Raw genomic sequence first — 26,408 nt, forward strand, 5'->3', positions numbered from 1 at the left:
CCTTTGAACCCCGGCCACAGCTACAAATGCCAAGGCTTCAAACATGCTTACCTGGGCAGCATGATGGGCCTGTCTTAGGTTGTCAGATCTTTAAATATCCAATCGTATCCATCATGTCTGCCAAAAGTAATTACCTTCTTAGATAGCCACTATTCTTACACTTCTGTTTAATCTGACACTTTTGGAAACAGAACATAATGAGAGTGGCCATCAGTGTGAGAACTGACAGACATACTCCTTCCCTGAATATCCTCAATGCCAGGTAGATGTGCCAAAATCATATTTAATGCATAACCGTCCAATCCAATTATTTCTATTTTAAGTGGGATCCAAAATTATTTCCTAATCATCCAGAAACATTGTGTGTTTTATCCTTGTGCAAGAAAGAAAATAGTTAAACATAAGATGAGGTTTAATATATATATATTAACCATTAAAATAACCACTTTTGCAATATAAAAGTCTTTGCTTTCATTACTGTTCAAATTAGTATTACCTATTTGTAATTTAAAGCATACTACCAATTTATGCAACCAAAACAAAATAAAACCACGTCTGGCTTCACTTATAATCATTACAGAATTACTTCAATAATACATTTACGTTTTCCTTAGATTATTTTAATTACATTTACGCATAATTATACTCTAAATTGTCATAGTGTAATGTGCACTGTCCTCCTCTGAATGAAAGTCTTAATTACTTCAATGCAGACAGGGTAACGATTAATAGCGAAAACATAGTGGCACTCAAAAATGCATGCAGCATTCCTTTTGCTGCTTTCCACAGTATCCTTTTAACTAAAATATACCCTTTATTTTTCATGTAATCTGTGTTTATAGGTGACTTAAATTCACATGTCTCCTTAAAAACTTAAAACTCACACACAAACAGACAAGCACTTAACAGTCTGTGACATCACTGCTAGCGCACTTAATTCAATCACGAAAATATTATTAATAATATATTCCCGGGCCTACATACATCTTAGTTTGTTGCAGATAAACATTTTTCTTTCTCTCTCACTGTAAAAAGTTTTCCATTAACACAGTCACTTTAGCAAAAAAGCTGCAGCTTCACGTCCTCTTTCTTTTAACTCTTTGATCATACTCTAATCTGCAGATGCACATGTATTGTGTCCTGCTTTGATATTCAAGCATCTTTGTGTCAGACAATCATATGCTCCCTGCACTTTCTCTAACTCCTTCACCAATGCATCAGCATCCCCTTTTATCCAATCTATTTCCTTCTCTTTTGCAACACAAACTGCTCTTAACTGCAGCTGTGTTGTCGCATTCAGTGTGCTTTCAGGTACAATTCTCTTAATAATGTCACTGAAATCTTTGCACTGACCCTCAAGTGTAATTTTGCATTCTTTCTGCACATTTCCAACTTTCCCTTATACACCAAATAGACGACTTCAGACCACAAAGTGAAAAAGCCAATATTTCCTTCGTATTCTTCTTTTTCATGTGCAGATTAAATTCATACAATTCTGCCAGTTTCTTTTCTGGCTCTGTTTCTTTAGCCAAATCTCCAAACATGAGTTCACAATAGTTACCGTGTTTTTCTATGTATCCCTTAACCCCTTCTCTGCTGAGGCCCTGGTGACTCCCTGTGCTACAGGTATTTTGTGATTTTGGGACTCTCTCTGGAGTTTCTATTGGTGCCAAGTTTTTGTGGTTTATTTGGTCATGTGAACACAAAATACAGCTATTATTATAAACAAAATGCTACTTTTTCATAAAATGTATTATTCCTGCATCACATTTAGTCCCTAAAATGCTAATGTTTGGTGTAAGAATGTAGAAACTTTTAAACTGCTGGATGTGTCTGTGCCTATGTGTACATCTTTTTGTTGGTTTTGGGGGGTTTACTTGCTCTAGACAGACACCAGGCAACTTTGACTTGATTTTAGAAATGGGTAACATGACCTTGCATGTCAATTGTGTGTTACCCATAATCCTTCTGCAATTTGAGGTAATGCCACTGTATATAGCAATAGTCGCTTGTTTTTCCTTATATTTGGACCTGTGAATCTGACAGCTGTTAAAAGGACAGTGGTTTTGAATTGCCCCAAGTGTCCTGAATTAAAAAATACAAATACATGCACCTTTATTTAGGTTTTCAGGTGTTCACAGCCCCTAGACTGAGACTAGGCCACTTTGACCTTTCCCTTTGAAAAATGCAGCCCATGGTCCATAGTACCCACCCTAATTCCAGGTGGCCAGTATACCAGAATAAGGTAAGTATACATAAGTATACATTTTTTTTGAAACTGCACAACATAAGGATTTTAGAAATGGGTAACATGACCTTGCATGTCAATGGTGTGTTACCCATAATCTTTCTGCAATTTTAGGTACTGCCACTGTATATGGCAAAAGTCACTTGTTTTTCCTTTTATTTGGACTTGTGAATCTGACAGCTTTTGTTCCACTGTTAAAAGGACAGTGGTTTTGAATTGAACCCCCCACCCCCCAAGTGTCCCGAATTCAAAAATACCAAATATATGTATATTTATTTAGTTTTTCAAGCGTTTACAGGCCCTAGACTGAGACTAGGCCACTTTGACCTTTTCCCTTTGAAAAAAGCAGCCCATGGTCCGTAGTACCCACCCTAATTTCAAGTGGCATAATCCTTCTGGAGCCCTAGGTAATGTTGCTGCATGACATAAAAACAAGTGTCTGGGGTTTATTTAGTCTTTCCAGTACTCATGTACTGTGTGGTATTTTTCAAAACACCCCTCCAAACAGAGGCCTGGCTGAGAGGGACAGCGGGGACAGTAGTACCATGTATCCCTCCGCATGCCCAATGCGGAAACACACACGGCACCTTTTTTGTGGCTTGGCTTTTTTCTCGGACTGTGGCAGTATCCGTCGTTCACTAAGTCTTGCTATTGTTTCCACTCTTTCAGCCTCTGGCATTTGTTGTGCATCAAACAGGAGCTTTGAGAACACAGAGATCTGAAAGTCCAGAACAGTGAGCCAATTCTCTGGAGCCGTACTGTACACTACATGGCTGTTGTACAAAGAAATCTGGACCATGTACATGCCAAGTTTTTTGTACCATGCCATGGTCTTCCTAACAGCATTGTACGGCTCCAGCATCTGGTCCGACTTATCCACACCTCCCATGTTTTTATTGCAGTCCACATCACACTTCGGCTTGTTTGTGTGCATGCCCGTACCTCACACAGGAACTGCTATTGTTGCCTCATCGTGGGTGTGTGGTGAGGAGGTACACATCTTTTTTATCTGTATATTTCATTGCCAGCAGTTCCTCACAGCACAGAGTGCTGGTTTCACCACATCTCTGTTTCTTGGCTACCAATTGATGAGGAAATCCCTTCCTGTTTGGTCTTTTTGTGCCACAAGCCATTGTTTGGGATGTGTACAAGGCCCTAAATAGAGGGATTCCTGTGTAGAAATGATCTACATACAAATGGTAGCCCATGAATGCTCGTCTCAAGTTTGCGAAAAAGCACCTGGATGATCCTCAAGAGTTCTGGAACAATGTTCTATGGACAGATGAGTCAATAATGGAAGTTTTTGGCCGACATGGGCCCCGTTATGTCTGGCGAAAACCAAACACTGCATTCCACAGTAAGAACCTCGTACCAACGATCAAGCATGGTGGTGGCAGTGTCATGGTTTGGGGATGCTTTGCTGCATCAGGACCTGGACCCTTGCCATCATTCTGCTCTGTATCAGAGAATTCTACAGGAGAATGTCTGGCCATCCGTCCGTGAGCTGAAGCTGAAGCGCAGCTGGGTCATGCAGCAAGACAATGATCCAAAAAACACATGCAAGTCTACATCAGAATGGTTGAAGAACAAGAAATTTAAAGTTTTGGGATGGCATAGTCAAAGTCAAGACCTAAACCCCATTGAGATGTTGTGGCAGGACCTGAAACGAGCAGTTCATGCTCGAAAACCCAAAAATGTCACTGAGTTGAAGCAGTTCTGCATGGAGGAGTGGGCGCTGTGAGAGACTAATCAATAACTACAAGAAGCGTTTGGTTGCAGTTATTGCTGCTAAAGGTGGCGTAACCAGTTATTGAGTCTAAGGGGGCGGTAACTTTTTCACACGATGGCATTGGGTGTTGCATAACTTTCTTTAATAAATAAATTAAATATATATCAAATTTTTGTGTTATTTGTTCACTCAGGGTCCCTTTTATCTAATATTAGGTTTTGGTTGAAGATCTGATAACATTCAGTGTCACAAATATGCAAAAATGCAGAAAATCAGACAGGGGGCAAATACTTTTTCACGGCACTGTATATATATATATATATATATTCGGGATGTTTCACAGTAGAAGCCAAAGATAGCCACCGCTTGCGTTCAAACAGACTGTAAATTACATTTAACAACTGCATCACATCAAATATATTTTATCCGTGTAATATAGTGAAATTAAAGCCACTGACCTAATGTGTTGTGTAATAACTCCTGGTTGAGCGACCCCAAGTGAAAAAATCCAGATATATATTTTTTTTAACCATGTTTTTAATCATGATGTCCATAGCACAGGGAAAGCACTTTTTATGACGTGCCAGGTATGTCCGTAGCACAGAAAAAGGTTAATAAAGTCTTCCATTTTGCAACCCTGATCCAATACAAAAGCGTACGCACATTCTGCCTTTCAATTCAGGCTACAAAAGTGTCAAACAATCTTTTATCCCTTGTTTGGTTTTGCCTTGCTTTCACCAATGTATTGTTCTAAAATTATTCTAAGGAAACAAAAAGCATATACCTTTATTTCTGTTTTTATGAGCGGTTTGGTTTCTTTGCACATTTAAATTGGGCTTAACTGGGACTTATCATCTGATTACCCCTTATCCATGCCACCTGATGTGGACAGTTAAATTAGAGGCTTATCCTAATGCCCCTCATCGTGACGTACAAACCGGAGAGTAAAAACAAAAGCAAAACAAGTCTAACAAATTATCTTATACAGTCACTTTCACTTGCAAGAAGGTGTACAGTCCTATTGCTAATTACTCATAACCATATATACTATAAATACCAAAAAGACATCAAAATACCCCTGTAAGACACAACGAGGAACCATGTAATATCAGCCAATTTTAGACAGTATGTTACCTAGTCACCCAGACAACTACATTACCTCTGCTGATCAGTCAGAGCTCATCTGTGGTTTTGGCTTTGAATACCCACTTCCTCTCTTACCACAGCCGGCCACGTTACCCCTGCTCAGTGTAGTAAACACACTGTATACTCACCGAGATCAGAGCCCATCTACTTCTAGGAAAGGGATTCTCTTCAGGTCTGTTGTCCTCGAAAGGATCTTGTGGTTGGGGGTCGACGCCTCCTGGCTAGCTCGCCAATTGCAAGAGGTTCGATTTCTTCTTAAAAATAATTCCTCTTCTTCAGATGAAGTTAATCAATAAATAGTTTATTCAGGAATCAAAATGCAAACAGGAACAAAGCAAATCAAAGGTGATACATCAGTGATCTCACACACAGTCTCAGTTGATGGTGTTCTGAGCTGGCATCAGTATAGATGTTATTTACTTCTGAGCCAAGCTGAGCTTTCATGGCATCAGAGATGTTGGCTTTTTTTCTGAGCCAGCATGGCACAGAGATGTTAGTTTCTGAGCCGCCATCAGTGTAAATGTTAGTTTCTGAGCTGAGCTGACCCGACCTCACCAAAGAAATTGCTTCGTACAGCACAGATATACAGCTAGCTTACGTAATTTCCTTGACCAAATGTGGTCTTATTTCCCTACCATGAGACAAAACACATTACAAGTTACATTTGCGTTTCTTCTTCACTTTACCAATGTCTGCAGACACCCAGATAACAAGAAGTTACATTTAAGAACAATGATATGAGTTTTGCTCAATTCTCGCAGGCAGCAAAGCGCTATACCCATGCATCACAAGGTCAAACAACAAGACTGGTGATTGCAAACTGCTGATGTACTCCAGCTATGTACAGCTTAATTTTAAGAGTTTTTTTAACCCTGCATTGATTCAGAGCTTAGATTAAACACAGGAAAATCATGCAATGTTTACAGACAGTTTCAATGATTTCTTTACCATTTAAATTGGAAGCATAAGTAACGGGTTGTATAATGAAAAGGAACAAAGGCTGATGAAATAATAAGAGCTTGTGCCATTTAACTGGAACAATGTGTATACTGCCCCCACAAGGTGCGTGCCTATGTGTTCCAATACTGTGTTGTTATTATTATTATTATTATTATTATTATTATTATTATTATTATTATTATTATTATTATTTATTTCTTAGCAGATGCCCTTATCCAGGGCAACTTACAGTTGTTAAGTGTTATGCGTTCCGTGACACTTACCTAAAGTTATAGCAAGTCACTTTTAACAAAAGTAAATCGTTTTAGAACCAGTTTCAATTGGTTTGATTATGGTTTGTACAAAAAAACAGCTTATTAAGCAAAAACAATTTACTCCCTACAAGACCAGGGCAACACATAGGCAAGAGTTTCAAAATCCTTACAACCATGTACTGCATGATGTACCTGGCATTTAAGGCGGGTTCATGTACCACCACAGCTAAAACAGCAGAATAAGAATTTGATAATGTTTGATTGGGTTTGCACCAGTAAAGATATCTTATCCATGTGTCATGAGGACAGGACCCACCCAGTGTATATTTCACAACAAGGATTCAGTAAAGATTTCAGACTGTATCAACAAAGTAATTTTTCAGCTCTCAAAAAAAAGGTTTATGGATTGTAAAAAAAATATATACTAAAGAAAAGATGTAAACTTAATTTAACCAATATTGAAGAACAAGCTATGACTGAGTTGTTAAATGATGATGATATAATGATAAGACCAGCAGATAAAGGCTCAGGAATAGTGATAATGAACACAGATGACTATATGAAATCTGTAGAATGTGAATTAATTAATACAGATACATATGAAGAAGTTAAAAGCAATAAGATCAATAAATCGGTAAAAGAGGTTAAGGAAATTGCGGAGAGACTATACAATAAAGGAATTATATCAAAAGAATTTAAAAAATACATGCAGCCACATAATGGAAGAACAGGCCTAGCAAGAGGAAATCCTAAAATGCACAAAGAAAATCACCCTATGCGAATGATAGTCAGTACAATTGATAATCCAACACACATAATAGCTGAAATAGCAGAAAAACAACTTAGGTCGCACGTTGAGAAATTACCAAGCTATGTTAAGGATACAACACAATTTTTAAAAAGACTTGAATCAATAAAACACAACCTTCCAGAGAATACAATTTTATTTTGCATGGATGTAAAATCCTTGTACCCAAGTGTCCCTCGTAAAGAAACTTTAGAAGCTTGTCAAAAAGCACTAGATAATAGACTAGATAAATCAATACCTAAAGCAGAGGTACTGAACATGATCAACATAGTTTTAGAAAACAGTTATTTTACATTTGTTGATAAGAATTACAAACAAAACGATGGTACAGCAATAGGATCTAAATTAGGAATGCATTTTGCCAGTACATACCTGGGGAAATGGGAAGAACAATTACTTAGAAAATCGGAAAGAGAACCTTTAGAATACATTCGGTTTGTAGATGATATTTTTGGGGTTTGGACACATGGAGAAGAGTCTATTTTCCAGTTTCATAAAATAGCAAATGAAATACACAGTAATATTAAGGTGGACCTTCGATGGACAAGGAAAGAAATAGAATTTTTAGATACCATAGTAAAACTTGAAGAAGGTTCAATTATTATTATTATTATTATTATTATTATTATTTATTTCTTAGCAGACGCCCTTATCCAGGGCGACTTACAATTGTTACAAGATATCACATTATTTTTTTTATTTTTTTTTTTTACATACAATTACCCATTTATACAGCTGGGTTTTTACTGGCGCAATCTAGGTAAAGTACCTTGCTCAAGGGTACAGCAGCAGTGTCCCCTACCAGGGATTGAACCCACGACCCTCCGGTCAAGAGTCCAGAGCCCTAACCACTACTCCACACTGCTGCTCAATTGAGACCGACCTCTTCTGTAAACCTACTGACATGCACCAGTATTTACACATGTCCTCTGCACATCCGATACACACTAAAAGGGCAATCCCAAAGGGTCTAGGAATAAGAATACGAAGAATATGCTCTAAAGAAAGTGACTATGTAAAACAAAGAAATGTATTAAAAACAAATCTTAAAAAAAGAGAATACAAAGAAAGAATTATAGAGATGGAGTTAAGAAAAGTGGATAAACTAAAAAGAGATGATCTACTAGATTATAAAAATAGAGATAAAAAGGTCAAAAGAGTCCCATTAGTAATGACTTACTCTAAACTTTTGCCCAATATTTCTAAGATAGTTTGGAAACACTTGCGGATTCTACATAATTCAGAAAAATTAAAAAAAAGTATTTCTTAAGGCCCCAGTTGTAGCATTCAAAAGAGAAGCTAATTTAGGTGATATTTTAGTTCACAGTAAACATAAAAGAATAATTGACAAAATAGGTTCTACGAACATGTGCATCAGTAAATGTAAAGTGTGTAAATACATAGACAAAAGTAAAAATATAATTAAACATAAGAACACCACATATCCACTAAAAACTAATACCTACTGTAAAAATAGCAATGTCGTTTATGGAATAGCCTGTGAAAAATGTGATGAAATCAAATATGTTGGAGAGACTGGAACTACTTTATATAAAAGAATTCAGAACCACCTTTCATTAATTAGAAATAAAAAAATGAATGAACCAATAGTACAGCACTTCACCAGTCAGGGACATGACATAAATGATGTAAAGTTTGTAGTATTAGAACAGCTCAAATTAGACAATGCAACATATAGAAGAATAAAAGAAAGTAAATGGATAAATAGACTGAAAACGATTATGCCAGCGGGACTCAACAGAAAAGAATGAACTAATTAACTTCAATAAATATATAACATTTAAATAAATAAACAAAATTCATTCAAAAGTTGTGCATGCTGATGCGCTGGGGAGGCCAAATCTAGACTGATCCTCAGAGCCAGCATTGCATGATATAATAAAAATATAAGTTTATATAAAGTAGTATTAATTAGAATTAATACAGATTCAAAGATATAAGTAAAAATGATGTCACAATATATAGAACACCATTACATCATGTAAGAATAAATCATGGATTTGAATGTAAACAATAACAAGTAGTTGTCATGCTGTCAAAAACCTATAAATACCTCCAATGTTTTGATTCAAACACAGGCTTCCTTGAGAAAGATATGTACAACATATCGAAACGTTGGACAGCTGGCTCTTTGAGCTAATATATATATATATATATATATATATATATATATATATATATATATATATATATATGCTGCAATGTCTTTCCTCAATTAAAGTTAGTAGTGGTAAGGTTCCAGCAGGGGTTGGGGGATAAAAATGTACCCTTGAAAAATAGGCCAGTTTCCACTTTTAATAGATGTTTACATTTATGGTGATACATAAACATCCAAATTTCTTAAACCGCAAAAGCTGTGGCAAGATTTTAGAAGCATGAATAACAATAAAAAAAACTCATAGAACCACACATTTATTTTGATTTGATTTGATTTGATTTTTTTTAAAGAAAACTCTAAAAGTGTGTGGCTTTGGGGGTTGAAACAATTTTAAAACAGAACTGCCAAGAAAAGCTTTTTTTCAAATGTACCCGACGATTTCTGACATCATTGATATTCCATTATCTTGTTTTGTGAAGGATTGCCAAGGTAAATGAATGCTCAGGGTCTCCGGCTGTACTGTTTGGTCTTTACTGGAAAGTGGAAGCAAATCAACAGTACTGTAAATACAGACTGGCAATACAGTTACTTGTCCACATAGCACTACACAAACAAAACAATCTGGCAGAAGGAAGCAACACTATTCAAGGACTACCACCACTGGCATAGGGGGTGCTGTATCCAATCCATTCCTTGAATAAAAGGAGTATAGTCTATGATCATTCATGGAGTACTGTGGTTATTACAGGAATGAGAACGGCTAGGTAAACAAAAGTGTCACATATAAATGCTGTATTAGAATAAATGTACCAAATGGCAGTTTTCCAAATGCAAGCATGTTAAAAGCATTACCTGCATAATTTGTAAATCATGGCTTTGTATGGGCAGTTTTAAGGAGATCAGGTTTTAAACTAGAACAGTATGTGAGCCTTGGAATAGGATTTTATTTTTTTATTTTTTTATTTTTGGAGGTCAGATACAAATGTAAATACTCATATAACAGCTAAAGGGAACTGTCCCGAAGTGTTAACCAGTGAATTGGAAGGGTTTATTAGTAGTGGCATGGGGAATGGGTGTCTTCCTTTTTTGTCCACATGATGTCCCTCTAAATGTTTAACTTGCCTTTGTGGTTAGCAGTAATCAAAAAAACCTGTTTGCAATCCACTGGTCACAGACATGACCATTTGAAGAGGTAAGCAGTGCATTCCCTAAGGTGAGCCTTACTTGTACATTCATTCTAACTGTGGTCACCTGTAGATGAATATAAATGAAATTAAAATGAAAGTCCCTTAATGAAATAGCCTAGTTTCAGTTTGGAGCAGGGTTGAAATATAAAAGCTCATAATTTTGATGAATCTGTTGTTGTGCTTCTTAACCTTGTGGTTAGTAATGGCCCAGTTAAACAATTTATGTTTCCCTCCACTAATACTCAGTTTTCATTCTTCACCCTGCTTTTCATTGCAGTTTCTGGTTTGGATAGGAGGCTCAGCCAAGCAGTCCGTCTCCTGCCTGTGTAAACAATTATCTACACCTTACAGTTTGGTTTAACCACAGTTGTATTATAGGTCCATTAGAAAAGTTAATTATTGGAGATACCCTAGAGAGATTTTCTTGCCCATTTTAGATATATTAAAGATATCCTAAACTAAATATGTATTTATTTACGGTATTCATTTAAATTCCGCACACTAGGAAAAAACTCCTTGAGGTGCAAATCATCCCATTTTCAGGGGGGTCCTAGGGAGCAGCAGTTCACTCGGTTACAGTATAACAAACACCATTCACACTATATACAATTTCTTAAAAATAATAACAACCAATGCATACCATTTAAGCAAAACAATTACATCTTAGACAAAGCAATCTTCTTTCTTAATACAAAGTGTCTTGATACTCTCTTAACACTGTATATTTGAGATCTTAAAGAAGTGAAGGGGCTGAAGCTGTATCTGATATTAGTTTTATTTCTCATTGTTGTTGTTGTTGTTGTTCACTTACAGGAAGGCTGGGTTAATCCTCTCCCATTTAGATCACCTCAGTGGCTGGTGCAGCGGCCTGCTTCAGGAGCCGAAGATCAGTCTGCGCAGAGTCTCTCTGAAGTATCTGTCCTGCCACTACACCGACACAAAATCCTTTGGCATCAACTGGGTTGACCTGAGCCTCGACATCAGGAAGGCCTCTGAAGAACAGGTGCTCTCGGTGCTATATAATGACTATGGGGAGCTCAAGGTCCTCTGAAGAGCAGACTTTATTTGGCTGAATGGATGAAGGATTGCCAAACATTACTTGAGTCTGAGGGTACATGTCTGGATTGCATTTTCTCTGAAACAAATCTGCTCTGACGTCTCAAGTTCCCTTAACACGGTTACACATAATTAGATTAAAGTATCCTGTGCTGACTCCTCCAGTAAGTCAGGTTTTTGCTTCTAGATGTTTGCTTTCCCATCTACATCCCAGCATTGCTTCAAAATAACAACCAGGGACGGATTTCAGAACCCAATGCAACACGTCGATAGCTGAGCCATCTCATCCCTCCTATGTTAAACACACTGTAGTCTGAGACTTGGGATTTATTGGAAGAAGTTTTGGGGGGAATAAAAGTCTTATAATCAATCCCAAAAATGTAAATAATATTGTAATTGACTATTTCATTTTCTTAAAATGTTGATTGTAGCGCTTAACTTCAGAGGTAAATTGTGTTTATGACACTGGTTTTTATATAACAAACACACAACGGTGTTAACTTACCTAAGAGGGTTATATACAATAAGTTGCAAGATGTGCCCTGCCATGTGTTGAGTTTTAAGGCTTCAAGTTATAAGATTATATTATGTCAAAAACACTGAATCACTGCTCTGCAGGGTCAGTTCCAAAAAGTGATTTAAAATAACAGCCAGGCACTGTAGGATCACAGTACAGTTAGACTATCGGTTAATTTTTGGGCATTAGTTGATTAATTGCTATATTAATCGGTAGTCATCCCTGCACATTTTTAATAAAGGTAACAATCTTATAGTGGCTGTCCTGCATAGTAATACTTAAAAAATTCAATATAATCTAAAATAACATGAGCCCAATGGGAATTTGGTCATTTTAAAAGCGTTTTTATTTCAGTAAATGTAACACATTTTCATAGAACAACGTCAATCCATGAAAGTTTAATAGCAAAATATAATGCACAAGAACTGAGAATGGATATACCGTATATAACACTTATGGTTCCTTATGAACAACCTTTATTTTATTTATTTTGTACATTATATTTAGGGCTTCTGGGTTTTCGGCATTAAAAAAAAAAAAAAAAAAAAAAACAGGTAAACATCGGTTAAAACAACTCTCCTACCCATCTTCCACAATATAAACTAGTAAAAATAAGTATACATAAACAACTTGAACAGTAATATAATATTAACAGTACTAAAATCAATAAAACAAAACGTTATAGTCGCAGCTTGTGACACTAGTAAAAGACATTTACTCGCCCGAAACCATGCCTGGCCAAATGAAGGAATCGTAAATAATAAATGCTGCACTGCACAGTCAACTCCGTTGAAATGAACTTTGTACATCCAACTCAAACATAAACTCCCTTTTCACCAACACAGTTTTAAAATGAATAAAGTCTGCTTTGATTGTAGTAAATGCAGACATATTTTTCCAAGCTGGCAGCAGACATTGAGGATCGTTCTGGACATTGTAGAAAATGTAAAGTGTAACTGTGTGTGTGTGTGTGCGTGTAGAAACAACAAACCAGATACAAACTGACGCGGGAAGCTTCTCGCGCGCATTCTTTCTCAGCAGGGGATGTTGGGAAATGGAGTTCAAAATGCCCAGCCAAAAATAATGAATCTGCGATCAAATATTTAGTTGATTAATTTGTCCCATTAATCTGGTAATCGGAGCAGTCTTTGCATTTTCTTTTAATCGTTTAATCAGTCCATTTGGACAATTAATGAATCGATTAATCACACCCATTTGCTATAATATGCAATTGTAGTGAACTACAACTAAAAGTAACACTTGGTATTAATGCTATTTTTTGCAAGCATTGATTAATGACACCTAATGTTTTACAGGCAACTTTAATTTAACAATTTGACGATAAAGGAAAATGTTTACTTGCATGTAATCTGAAGTTAGCTGAAGCAAGTTTTTTTTTAAAAATATAATACATAAAATACTGTGCCATGCATTACTGTAAATTAGCAGCTGTACTAAAACCAGTACTGTGTTGGATATATTGGGCTGTTTTTAGGCTAGAGTTGTAAATGTACATTGTTAAAAAGAAAAATCAACTTACTTGCGACTCAGATGATAAGATAAACTTGTAGTATTGCTGTGAAAGAAAACCCCTAAGAGCAAATCTTGCAAGTTGTAGTTTTTTTCCTTTCTTCTGAGCCAATTGTTCCCAAAGTGTTTTTGCTGTGCCCCCCAGAGATATTTTTTTTGCTCCCTACCCCTTCTAATAAACAGTAAAATAAAATTATAATATAAATTTAAGAGGGATACACCTTATTACAATCACAATTTTTTTATTGTATTGACACCAATACAAAAAACTAGTCACTTAAATGTTGCACCCTCGTTTGCTCGTTTTCTAAATTCTGCACGGAGCAAATCACGTAAATTAAACTAAAAGCTAAGCCACCTCACCCCCCCATTTATAAACTGAAGCTGTATCTAAATCTAAATTTTTATTCTATTTTATTTGTGAACAAAATGTACCTGATATTAAAACCCGCCACCACTACACTTTCAAATGAAGGAGGGCTAGGCAATAGAGGCGCTGAGCTACAATAGGTGTGAAACGACACATGCTCTGTGGACAGGGGTTGGTCAGAATAAACGTGATCCCTCCCTGGATAGTTGATAGAGTAAATCATCCTCAAGAGCCACTGAGTCTGCCATTTACCGTGGAGCTTTTACAATCGCCAGGAAGTCAGAAAAATGTATTTTCCAGTTAGGTCTTGGCGTACCCCTAATAACATCTGAAAAACACTGTTCTGAGTTAAAGCAAAATGTTGGTACTCCGCCATCTTTCTAGATTTCTTTAACACGCACTGCTTTTTGCTACAGCACGTGGACAGACTAGATTAATCGATCAATAATTTTTTTAATTGATCAACACCCACAGGCATGATTAATCGATTAAAACCCCTAATATATATATATATATATATATATATATATATATATATATATGTATATATATATATATAGTGTTTAAATATGTTCAGCTTTTTTACTGTGACAACAATTACAGTAGTTGATGATCTCAGAGTTATATATTATTAGTCAAAAGATGCCACAGTAATGCAATATTGTGATGGATGGGCCAGTAATGAAACCTCAGCGAAAATAAAAATTCGACTCTTCAAAAATCATGCTCTCCCTTTTACTTACTTACATGTGCCATGGTTTTATTCTTCTAATTCAGATGTATACATTGTATTATTAGATATACGTTAGGGGTGCTGTTTCAAATCTTTTGACTCTGAAAGTGTAGATTGTATTTTTATCAGTTTTTTTTTTTGCTCAAGTCATTTTATTGTTTATCTGGCTTCCATTTAGTTGAGCAATATGAGAATAAACAACTAGAGTGCATTTGTTTTAATCTAACTTTTAATTTGTAATGTGAAATGGTTGTGATTGAAGCAGAAAGCGATAATATCTTTAGGAATCAATTATACAGCTGTAAAAAATGTTGAAGCCATCTACATTCATTACACTCAAATGAACCATGGGCTGGGGATTGTTTTTATAGATATCTTTTTAAATTTGCATGTGTAACATTTTGTAAAGTCAGGATTAACTGATGTGTGCTAGATGTATACCGGATGTTCTCTTTACCTTTTCAATTGTGTTCTTTGATATTTAACATGAGAACAAAAATAATGTAATCTAAAAGAAATATGTTATATTGTCTATTTGTATGTACATGTGGTATTATGGTAATGTCCATTCCACACCAATACAAATCTTCTTAAATCAATGGTATCTGATCCAGTTTGTGCCAAATTCTTCAGCTTATCCTTCTCTTTTAAATGATGCTCCTGTAGGGAGTTTTGTGCAAAACGTCATGGCATTAATTAAAGTGTGATTGCAGGCTAAGATACTGTAACTATGTTCTACTGTACACTCTCTTAAGTTACTTCCATTATTTATTGCTAGATGCAGCTTCATAAATTGATCTGGCATTGTCTGTATATGGCTATTGCACTTCAGAAACTCCTTCAATATATTACCTAAGGTACCCAAGTAGGGGTTGTTATATATAATATTGTTTTGTGGTTTCTGTATGCAAGATGACCAAATACTTTTTTGACTGTTCATTTGGCCTGGCTCTTCACAAGCACGGTCCAAATGGACTCACGGTCCAAGTGGTGTAGGGCAGAGAGAAATAATGAGAAATAATGAGCTCCCAACTTCCAATCTGTTTTGAGGTAATTAGGCTGCTCAGGTACTCAATTGCTGTAAATACTTTTGCAGTGAGGCACAGTCTTCAGAGCAGCGTTTAAACAGTAGGAAATACATTTTCTCAGTGCTGCTTGTTTCAGCTGGCCAGCAAGAAGGCCTGAAAGGAGGCAGCAGGGGACAACTTTCTTTAGAGGATTATAGTGAGAAGGAAAAAAATTTCAGGGAATAGTTACCTCTTTTGATTCTCTACTGTCATTCCTAGGACAATGGGGATAGTGTATGACAAAGGCCCAATTAGACTTTCCCAACCTGTAAATCACTAGCCATAGATAGAAAAACTACTGTATGTTCTAGCTATCAGTGTTTTGAATCAAGACAAAACAATAAAAAGGCATTTCATACATTGTTAATACATGTGCAATACAGTTTATTATTGTATACATGTTGTTTTACATGTTAGTATTAATCCATGTTAAAATATATCTCCAAGTGACCAGTGTATTGTATGCTTTATTCTTCCTGTTGAGTGGATTTGAAATACACTCATAGAACATAGAATTGCAGAACCTTTATAGTTAAAAAAAACCAAAAACATTTGTGATTAAATTTCCAAGAGTCAAAGTCAATAATTTTGTATTCGTTTAAATATTCTTGGTTCTTAAGAAATAAACAAGTGCATAGGTAGTACCATGCCTTTTACTGGACCAACAAAGGCAATGAAATACACACATTCTATGGTTACACAAAGAAACTTGAGTAGTCCCTGTCTGGGCATGAACGTTTGTGTACCTTGTAACCTTTGGTTGTCTAATTAAGCAGTGAAACCCAGCAAGAGAGAATCACTGTACTTTCCAGCCATTGACAAAGTCAAATATATATCAAATACATATATTCATTAATACACCAAAATGTCATTTAGCAGCATTGTTGTTCATGTTGAAGTATTAATGTGTGAAAAGCAAACCTTGTCATGAAGTGTTCGGTATAACAGCTCTCTGTAGCTCACTATTATTATACAGGCATGTTGTTTTGAATCTGAGGTCAACAGTTGTGAACTCAAAGCAGCAGCTCGGTAAAATACATTCTGTTTAACCCAAGAAATAACACAGGAAAGCATTGTTCTGGTGCTTCATTTGTTATATATGTGTACATCGAAACAAGCTCATTTAGCAACACTATGGTGTTATACTGTAAAGCAACCAACAAGGTCCACAATTAGGGAGCCCTAAGGATATATCTTTTTTTTAATTATTATTCAAATGCCACAGATAAGGTTAATTATATCCCACATGTACAGGAAATAACAACAGTAAATATAGATCCCATCCACACACGATTGCACGCCCATTTCTCTCTGACCACTCCTCTTACATCAGGAGGGGACAGATCTGTGCCCGCAGATATACTTCACACTGATGTGTAAATCAATAGCTCTTTGATGTCATGTACTCAGAAACATGAAACCCCTAATCTGAGCCCATGATCTCTTCTTCACACTTTGTCTTGAGAATCCTTTGTTTATAAAGAAATGCATCACAGGGCCATTGGGTAAAAATAGGAAATATCTAACTTTGTGGAAAAATATTTTGGTTGTGGCCTGTGACTAACCCACTAAACCTACAGGGTTACATTTTACATATGGCACCACTACTGTCCCTTATAATGTATTTTATAAAGTACTAAATAACAAAACAAAAACAGTTAGCGTATTGTTTGTTATGTGTTACTTTTTAAAAGTTGCCATTATACAAATGTAATTCTAGTGCAGTGGTGGCCAATACACCAAATACTGCGATCCATTTGGTGGATCTCAACGGGCTCCACGATCCACCAGTAAGCTATGACCACCAATTATTAATGGGATTTAATATCTGAGTCTTGAAACCTGGTGTAGGCTGGGCTCTATGCTAACTTTTTTTTAGGCACATGTGCGCCTAAGTTAAAAAACGTAGGCGCACACTGAAATATTTAGGGGAACACAAAAAAATATATATATACATAATTTTGCTCAAATTTATTGTTGAATATCTACAAAACATTTTTCCTTCCTTTCTCACATAACACTTGTGTAGTTCAATACTTTTGCATCAATAAAATTATAATGGACACCTTTTTTTCTTCAACTTAAATGATTTTTAACTGACTGGTAGCATCTTTATCAGAATGTGCTACTTGTGTGTTTATGGTAGCAGGATGGTGTGGCTGACGTTTCTGGATGTATGCCTCTCTGCACATTGCGTGCAGTTTTGAAGCACTGTGTTTTAATATACTTTCACGTTTTAACTTCTGGCTCCCTTTTAAAAATGCAGTCTTGCCTGCCATCAGTTCCCCTGCATCCTGACAAAACGTGCAAAACATGATTTATTTCTTTAAACATTGTCAAATTTAAGGCAGGGAAAATCTTATAGCCACTGTGATTGAACTTGTATGTTCTTTTGCTACTTACAACTGTGAACACGCTGTAACTAACACAGCCCTTCTCAAAGTTCCGTGTTCGTGTTCATCTTCTGACATACCTTAATTGCTAATTTCTTGTAAAGACGCTGACATATCTGAATTTTGTTCATAGCGTTTTTCTTTTGAAACCTCTTCAATCACATGAAGATAATTTGTTATTTTCCTCATCTTGGTTTGACAAGTTTTCAAACTGTCTAGAAACGAGTAGCCATCGCACTGATAAGTCAGTTAAACTGGTGGGGTATGGGATTTTAGTTTTTAATGTGTGATTAACAGTGGGCAGAGGACACCAATAAACTACATTCCCAGAGTACATTACGATTGAGCAATGAGTTTAGATCAGACTGAGGTTTTTTTGTTCGTTTGTTTTATACTTTCAGCTGAAACAAAATCAAGTTTATTTTTTATAGTCAACCTTTAGGAATTTCTAGTCTCACACGTGTGCCGAAATTAAAATGTAAGTTCGCACAAGCATTTTTTTAGTCTCATATGCAGAAACTGTCGGTATATTTTCATCTGTGCTACTGGACAACACAGAAGGCTCTACCTATCTTTTGAAACTCGTACCACAAAACGATCCATTGAAACCTCGACACAAACTTGTAACTGCACACCGATGAACAGCTAGCGGAACGTTCTCTGTTGATCTCAATGTAGGTGATTGGAGCATAACGTTAAAAACATTATGTTATTAACATTACAAGTATTAGCACCATCTGTTGTTAGAAGTTAATATTTATTTTAACGTATTATTAGTCAGGGATTTTTATTTGCCATCAGCTGTAACAAAAACTGTTGTTCTGCTAGTTCTGATCTGTCCTGAGAGCCACCAAAAACCTTTTGCAATCCACATATTGGTCACCACTGTTCTAGTGTATTTTGACAGAAGTTTTTTCATTTCACTGTATGTTGGAGCTGTTCATTTTACATACTGTTGAATATTATTTATTGTATATGGTTTACTGAATAATGTGTAATACTTCTGCAAAACAAAATGACTAAGTCGTACAAACTGACAGAGCAGTTCATATTAGATTCATAGCAGTGATCAAAAGTTAAATCAATAGCCTAGGAGATGATGGTACTCAGCCTCTATTTAAACTGCTAACATATCAACTCCACAGTGATGCCAGGAAATTATTGTTTGCCTGTCAAATACCCTTAATGACAGGTCTTTACTAAGAATGTCTTTAAACACAGATCAGCAACATATCTGTGAATAAAATAATTTGCTTGGATTGACTTGTTTTGATGTACACCACAGTGTCTCAGCATACCACAAAATCTGCAATTATTTACTTGATGTTTGACAAGTCTGAAAAGTGTTATATAACAAAGAAGCTCTACACATATTATTGGTTTTGCTTATTAGGAGCCTTGCGAAAAAGGAGAAATTGAAAGTGTGTCCATGCCCAAATGATCCTTGCACTGACACTATTCCCATTCAGCCACATTGTTCCCAATATGCACCATACCTGCTTCAAACCACTTGCAGGAAATGGAACAATATGCAACTCAGACTTATAGAAGACTGATTGGAAGCAGAAACATCAACACCAACCTGCTATCTCTCCTTTCCTGTTAATATAGATTAATTTTTGTTCAGTCTGCATAGTGAATTAACCGTTTGTGTTACTTAACAATTAAATTGACCTATTTGCTAATGGAGAACTGAACACTTTCCTTTTTTTTTGATTAGTGGAAAAAAAAGCACAATTAAACAACACAATCTTTACGGCCTGTAATGACAAATAGTAAGCTTGTGTAGAGAGTTCAGCAGGAGGCTGTATTATTTTCTAATTTCTGACCCATTGTAACCAAGTTCCAGACCTTGTGCTGAGAGAGAGCAAAGTCTTTTAAGCAGCAGTTGTTATATGTTATCTTCTACCAAAAATTATACCAAAGATATAAACTTAAATGGTACCATTATATAAACTTAACAGGAGTGATCTGTTTGGACCGGATACCATTACAGTATTGATGTTGATGGTCTGGTTTTAGACATACCTTGGCAACAGTTACATGCACCTAGTGATGCATTTTGTAAAGAAGGGGGCATATAAGATTTTTTTTTTTTTCCACTCACGGTTTGCCTAATATAGGAATAACCTTATATAATTCCCATTATATAAATCGCTGTTCTATTTCATCACACCCCTGGCTTTAAAAACTAGGATCATGTTAAACAGAACAAGATTTTCCTTACACAAGATTTTCCTCAGCCATAAAGGACATAGGGCTATAGGACAGAGAAAGTCTGTGTAAGAGGGAATATTGGCAAGAGCAGAAGTGAAGGGACTGAGGCTGAAAGGCAAGGTCTGTTTACACAGACGCTCAACTTTTTTTCACTATTATATATATATATATATATATATATACACACATACTGCTTTTCAGTCCACTGTAATTTTCAAGGATATTCTGAGAGGTGCCCCAGTTGAAACTGGCACTCTGATTGGCTGATTTTCAGCAGACTATAATGACAGTTAGCGCACTGGTAGACTTAACAAAGCTAGTGGTTTACTTCAGAACTTCAGAAATGAAGAAATCACTTCATATTTACTTTTGTGAAGATCAGCAACAATCTTTGTTTTCTATCCAGTTTGTAAGGCATGTATAACGAGCGGTGGACATTCTCCATTATATCCCCCCCTCCTTTGAATAAGCAAACATTATGAGAACTATATAAAATAAAGTAGTAACAAATAGCATCCACGCTCCTTAAGTCAAACACCATGCATTTTGAATGTAAAACAAATAAGTGAAATAAGCAATGATATCCTTATTGCAGGCCTTCCTGATTTCTGAAAATGTTTTAAGCCCAATCACTGAGAATCCTATAACAGGCAAAGTCAACAAACACTCCCATCTGACCAAAATATAAAAGCAATTATGTGCAATATTCAATGTAGCCTTGGACTGTGATTTACTATACTGTATGCAGCAGAGTAGCAGTTTTCTACAACCATGCTCATAATATAAATAACATGTTTTCAGTACACATTTCCAAAATAAAAATAACTATTGGTCCCCAATATAATTTTATAGACATCTACTTGTTAGAAACTGTCAGAATATATTAGATATGTCTATTTTGTAGGTTGGTATAAATGAAAGAGTAATAACAAAGCTTTTAGTTACTTAATTTCTTCTGCCCTACCCTCCCCTGCTCACTCCGGACCCCTCAAGAGGCAAAATAAACCATTCAGAGGAGGGAAAATGTCTTATCTGTTATGGTCCTGGTGTTCATATGGTCCTTTTAAGAACAGATAACAACATTCTACATTACTTATTTTAATGTGTGTATATATATATATATATATATATATATATATATATATATATATACACACACACACACACACACACACATTTTGTAACTGCTTTTAGGGGAATCCAGCACTCTGCTGCCTTGTTCTCTGTTGATTCTCCTCAGCATTTGGATCACGGCACGAACACTCATCTTGGTCGCAATCAGCCCCGAATGGAATAACCTGAAAAATAGAATTCCCATTATATAAATCGCTATCTTATTTCTTCATACCCCTGGCTTCAGAAACTGAAGTTTTTTTAATCTAAATCTCATCTCCTTTGATTTCCTTTGAACTACAGAGTAATTTAAAAATCTATCTTGGCTCAAGAGTGGGCAAACAGCCTACAGCCAAGATGGCTGTTAGCACAGCTACATCATTTTAATTGGCTTATTAGAACAGTGTGGGTTGTGGCCAGGTGGTAATTGATTTATTGATTGTCAATTAAGCCACATGCAATATAAAAGACAAAAAAATTTTTGTTTTGGGAGACGGTTCAGTGGAGGCGTTGCCCAGCCTGAATAGTGTTGAGAGCAGCAGATAGTACTTGAGATAGCCTAAGCTTGGGTGCTGTTTTGATGTATTCTGGATGTGTTTGTTTAAACCTTTTTGATTGTTTGTTTAAACGATTTGTTTTGTAAGTGTGTGAAAGCTATGAATTGCTGTTTTCTGTGTTTGGGTCTACTATTCTTGCCACTGCCTTGTGTTTGGGACTGCTACGCCTCAATGTATATGCTAAACTTTCAGCATGATTTTCAGGTTGCAAAATGATTTTTAAAGCCTGATTAATGTAACCACGTCACTTGATTTATATTTCTAAAGCGTCAACAGGTGAATACACAACTAATTTCATCTAAACCCTTTTGAAAGCCATATACCCAAATCAGGTTTTAGTAATCACTTTGTGACCTAATTCCTATTTTGCCCCTTTTGAAAATCATGCTGCTAGTCTCACCTTTGGCAGGTACATCTACCCAGTATAAATATTTGGTACAAGGTGCAATAACATTAGTTAAAGCCCATGTCAGAAGAATTAACAGCAACAGCAATGCAAAAGCAAGAATTAACTGAATAGAAAACATGTCAGATCGCCAAAGAAATTGATGGTTGTTGAAACTGTAAATGTAAGGAACTGCACATCAACAGCTAAAATGAGTCATCAGGAAGGTCAGAGCATCTTAAATGGCCAAGAAAGCACATGAAATCTAGTGAAGAATTTTAGAAAGTTAATCTTAAATAGGAACAGGTAGTGCAGTGTTGTTATTTTATATATAGGAAACTGATGGTGTAAAAGGTGTGTCATTATACAAGTTACACGACGTGAAAACCACATAGCATAGTGCTGTGCACATCTGCCTGTTTTCACAGTGAAAGCGTGACCATGCTTTGCGTGTGTAGATATTAGCTGTTTTGCTTGGCTGAGAATGACATCATGCCTTGTGGCGGCACACAGTAGCTTTAATGTGGGAATGGCACGTTGCTGTTTTACGAGCTGATAAAATTCAGTAACCTCGTAATTTTCAGGACTGCTCTCCCGGTTCAGAAATTACATTGGCAGAAGCTTTAATAAAATAATAAAATAAATCCCCTTAGAAACTTCAACTGGGAATACCTATTTGTGAATCTCCACAGACTAATGAGAAACATCACCCAAGTCCCTCTACAGTCTGACCTCAAACACCTAACTGTATATTTAATTCAACATTGAATTCAATTTGGGGAATCAGATATCCAGAATATATTCCAGTGTTAACGTATGGTAGGCCAAAAAGTAAATAAAAAAAGTAAAAATCCTAATCAGTAGGGTTTGGCATGCAGGTTTTGGTTCCTTGAACAATAATGATGCTATAAATTGCCACATATGTGCTAAGTATGAAATTCCATCTAAGTTTAGCCTCTGCTATGAAGGTAAATTATTTATAGCCCACAATTTATTCATATATTTCTGATTTGGATATGTTTCCCAGAGACCTAGCCAGTGTTCATTGGCTGAATAGAAAACTCCATATCAATTGGGGTAAGTGACCATGGTGAAGTCTAACTTCCCTTTCAGACTAACTACTTAAAATGTATTCTGTTCTTATATGGGCATTACTTAGAGTAGATGTTTGTACTACTGAAGCATTAATTGGATCAGTGCTGTTATATATTGAGAAACACATAGGGGGTTATTTTCAAAGGAGATCAGCTGGAGGATCGCATTTTTCGACCGTTCTTTTCTGCACCCCTGTTTTACGACTATCCGCCAGTACAACAATCTCAAAATGGCACTGATACAACGAAACAAAAAAGGAGAAACTACCAGAACAATAGCAGAATGATTTGATTTACCGAAAAAGCACTGTGTGGGCTATTATTGACAAACACAGGAGAACAAGAACTACTGCAACTAGCTCCAGGTGTGGAAGACCAAGAAAGATTTCTGTAAAATCTGGAAGAAGTATCGTTCGAGCAGCCTGGCAAAAGATTTGACACAAGAACTGAGAGACAATGGTCAAGAAATTCACAAGCGAACAATTCAATGATACCTTAACAAGATGAATGTCCATGGGTGAAACCAAGATGCAAACCTTTGTTGAACAATACACAAAAGAAAGCGATTGGAGTTGAATAGTTGAAGAAGCCTGATCATTTATTCAACCAAATTTTATGGTGATAGGGATCTAAAATCTAACTTTTTTCACCAAGAAAGCAACCTTGTTTGGAGGAAGAGAGGAGAAGAATTTAAAGAAAAGTTCAACATGCCCAGTGTTAAACATGGTGGAGGTTGTGTGATGGCATGGGCTTGTTTTTCTTCCTCAGGCACTGGTGACCTTTGCATTGTAGAAGGATTAATGAATGCTGCAAAATAACAAGAAATGTTGCACTCTCATTTGCTACCCAGTGCTAGAAGGCTTATTGGATGGAAGTTTGTATTCCAGCAGGATAATGACCCTAAGCATTCTGTGTATATACACAGTGGTTTGCAGAAGTATTCACCCCCCTGCAAAGTTTTCACATTTTGTTGAATTACAAATAATTTATGCACAGTTTTTCAAACAAACTTTTTTTATTCAAAGCTGTAGTGGTTAAACTGAACAATGTTACATGAGGAGGAGGTTAAATGTGAGCAAAACTTGCAAAGAAAATGTATGAAATGAAATTTACTGGTTGCATAAGTATTCAGCCCCTTAAGTCAGTACTTGGTAGAAGCACTTTTTGCAGCAATACTGCTATGAGTGTTTCTGGATAGATCTCTACTAGCTTTGCACAGTAGAATGGTGACATTTTTGCCCATTCTTCACAGGAAAATTGCTCCAGTTCTGATTAGTTTGTTGGGGTTCGTCGATGGACTGCAATCTTCAAGTCTCGCCATAAATATTTGACTGGATTCAAGTCAAGACTTTGACTGGGCCACTCAAGAACATTAATTCTCTTCTTGTTCAATCACTCTAGTGTGCAAAGGGGTTGAATACTTATGCAACCGAGATGAATCCATTTTTCTCTGTCAATCCTACTTATTTATATTCTATATGCATTTTTTAACTTTATCAATGTGGAGTAGTTTGTGTAGCTTCTACGTGTAAAGTCTAATTTGAAAGCGTCGTGGAGTATGCTCAGGTGCCAACAAAATGTGAAAACTTTGCAGGGGGGGGTGAATACTTCTGCAAACCACTGTATGTATATATATATATATATATATATATATATATATATATATATATGTGTGTGTGTGTGTGTGTTTTTGTATATTATATATATATATATATATATATATATATATATATATATATATATATATATACACACACACATACACATACACACACACACAGACAAACTTCCATCCAATAAGCCTTCTAGCACTGGGTAACAAATGAGAGTGCAATATTTCTCGTTATTTTGCCGCATTCATTAATCCTTCTCTGGAGTATAAAGCAACTGTGATTAAAGGATCATGCAGCACAGAGAATCATGTGAAACTGAGAATATTGGGGGTAAACCAGAAAAAGAAAAAGGCCACAACAGGAGAAATAGCGCAGATCAACACATGTTAAGAATCAACACAAGGAATTGCCAGCACTCAGCAAGGGAAACATGCCATCTCCGCAGGATACAAAACAAACACATATTCAGCAGAGTCTTCCGCACATGATACAAAGAAAGTGGCAACAGCTTAATATTTAAATTAATTCATTATATTAGTGGCTTGTGATCTACCGCTGAGGCTAGGAGACATTTTAGAATGCACAGAATTTTAGTCCTGCTACTCCATAAACATACCTGTTTAATTACAACAGCCCTGGCAACTATAGGAATATAGGATAGAAAAGGAGAAGAGTGTAGACAGGATTTCAGCATGGGACAAGCTTACAGATACTTGTGTATTTTGTGTATAGCATGTACAATATTTGAAAATGTCATTCTGAGTAGGTAGGACACTGTCCATTTCCAGGATTCAACTGAGCCACCTAATATATATATATATATTATATATATATATATATATATATATATATATATAAAATTTAGTACAAAACCTTGTAAAGGTTATTGCAATGCAAATTTGCAACACAGGCTATACAATATGAGCGAAAAAGCAGTCACTGCCAATGCCGGTGTAAAAGTGGAAGCAGTTGTTGACAAGTCTTATTCCATGAAAGCCTCAATTACTATAAAATAAATATTAAGAAACAAAGAAAACAAAAAGTGATCTTAAAATCCAGGTAATAAGCCATAAATTCTAGTTTATAGGTGAGGTCACTGGATGGCGCAAATTTTCTGTGGTATTTAAATGTCTCATAACAATGCAGGAAGTCTGCCTATGCGCTCCATTTTAACATGATTTAATTGTGCTTTTCCTCCTTATTACAGCCTTCTGCACAAAGGAAATGACACCTGCTGGTCTTCCACAGGTGATAGATTCCGATATACATAAGCCCTGTGCCCGACTGCTTTCCAGCTTTGCTGCCAGCTTGG

General features: G+C 36.1%; 2 protein-coding genes across 7 annotated transcripts in view; one reads left to right on the forward strand and one right to left on the reverse strand.

Annotated features, from left to right (window-relative positions):
• Positions 1-16,273, forward strand: part of LOC117417311 (astrotactin-1-like) — a 192,444-nt gene extending 176,171 nt beyond the window's left edge. For all 4 annotated transcript variants that reach the window (XM_034029362.3, XM_059034897.1, XM_034029365.3 and 1 more), the window contains one exon: positions 11,265-16,273. In XM_034029362.3, coding sequence (XP_033885253.3) covers positions 11,265-11,502 — 238 coding nt within the window. In that variant the 3' untranslated portion in view covers positions 11,503-16,273. The remainder of the gene's footprint in view (positions 1-11,264) is intronic.
• Positions 16,274-20,638: 4,365 nt separating this feature from the next.
• The window catches only part of LOC117417215 (pappalysin-2-like), a 75,684-nt gene continuing 69,914 nt past the window's right edge, over positions 20,639-26,408 (reverse strand). For all 3 annotated transcript variants that reach the window (XM_034924616.2, XM_059034895.1, XM_059034894.1), the window contains one exon: positions 20,639-21,632. In XM_034924616.2, coding sequence (XP_034780507.2) covers positions 21,525-21,632 — 108 coding nt within the window. In that variant the 3' untranslated portion in view covers positions 20,639-21,524. The remainder of the gene's footprint in view (positions 21,633-26,408) is intronic.

The sequence above is a fragment of the Acipenser ruthenus genome, chromosome 12 (assembly GCF_902713425.1).
Source record: "Acipenser ruthenus chromosome 12, fAciRut3.2 maternal haplotype, whole genome shotgun sequence".
Taxonomy (NCBI): Eukaryota; Metazoa; Chordata; class Actinopteri; order Acipenseriformes; family Acipenseridae; genus Acipenser; species Acipenser ruthenus.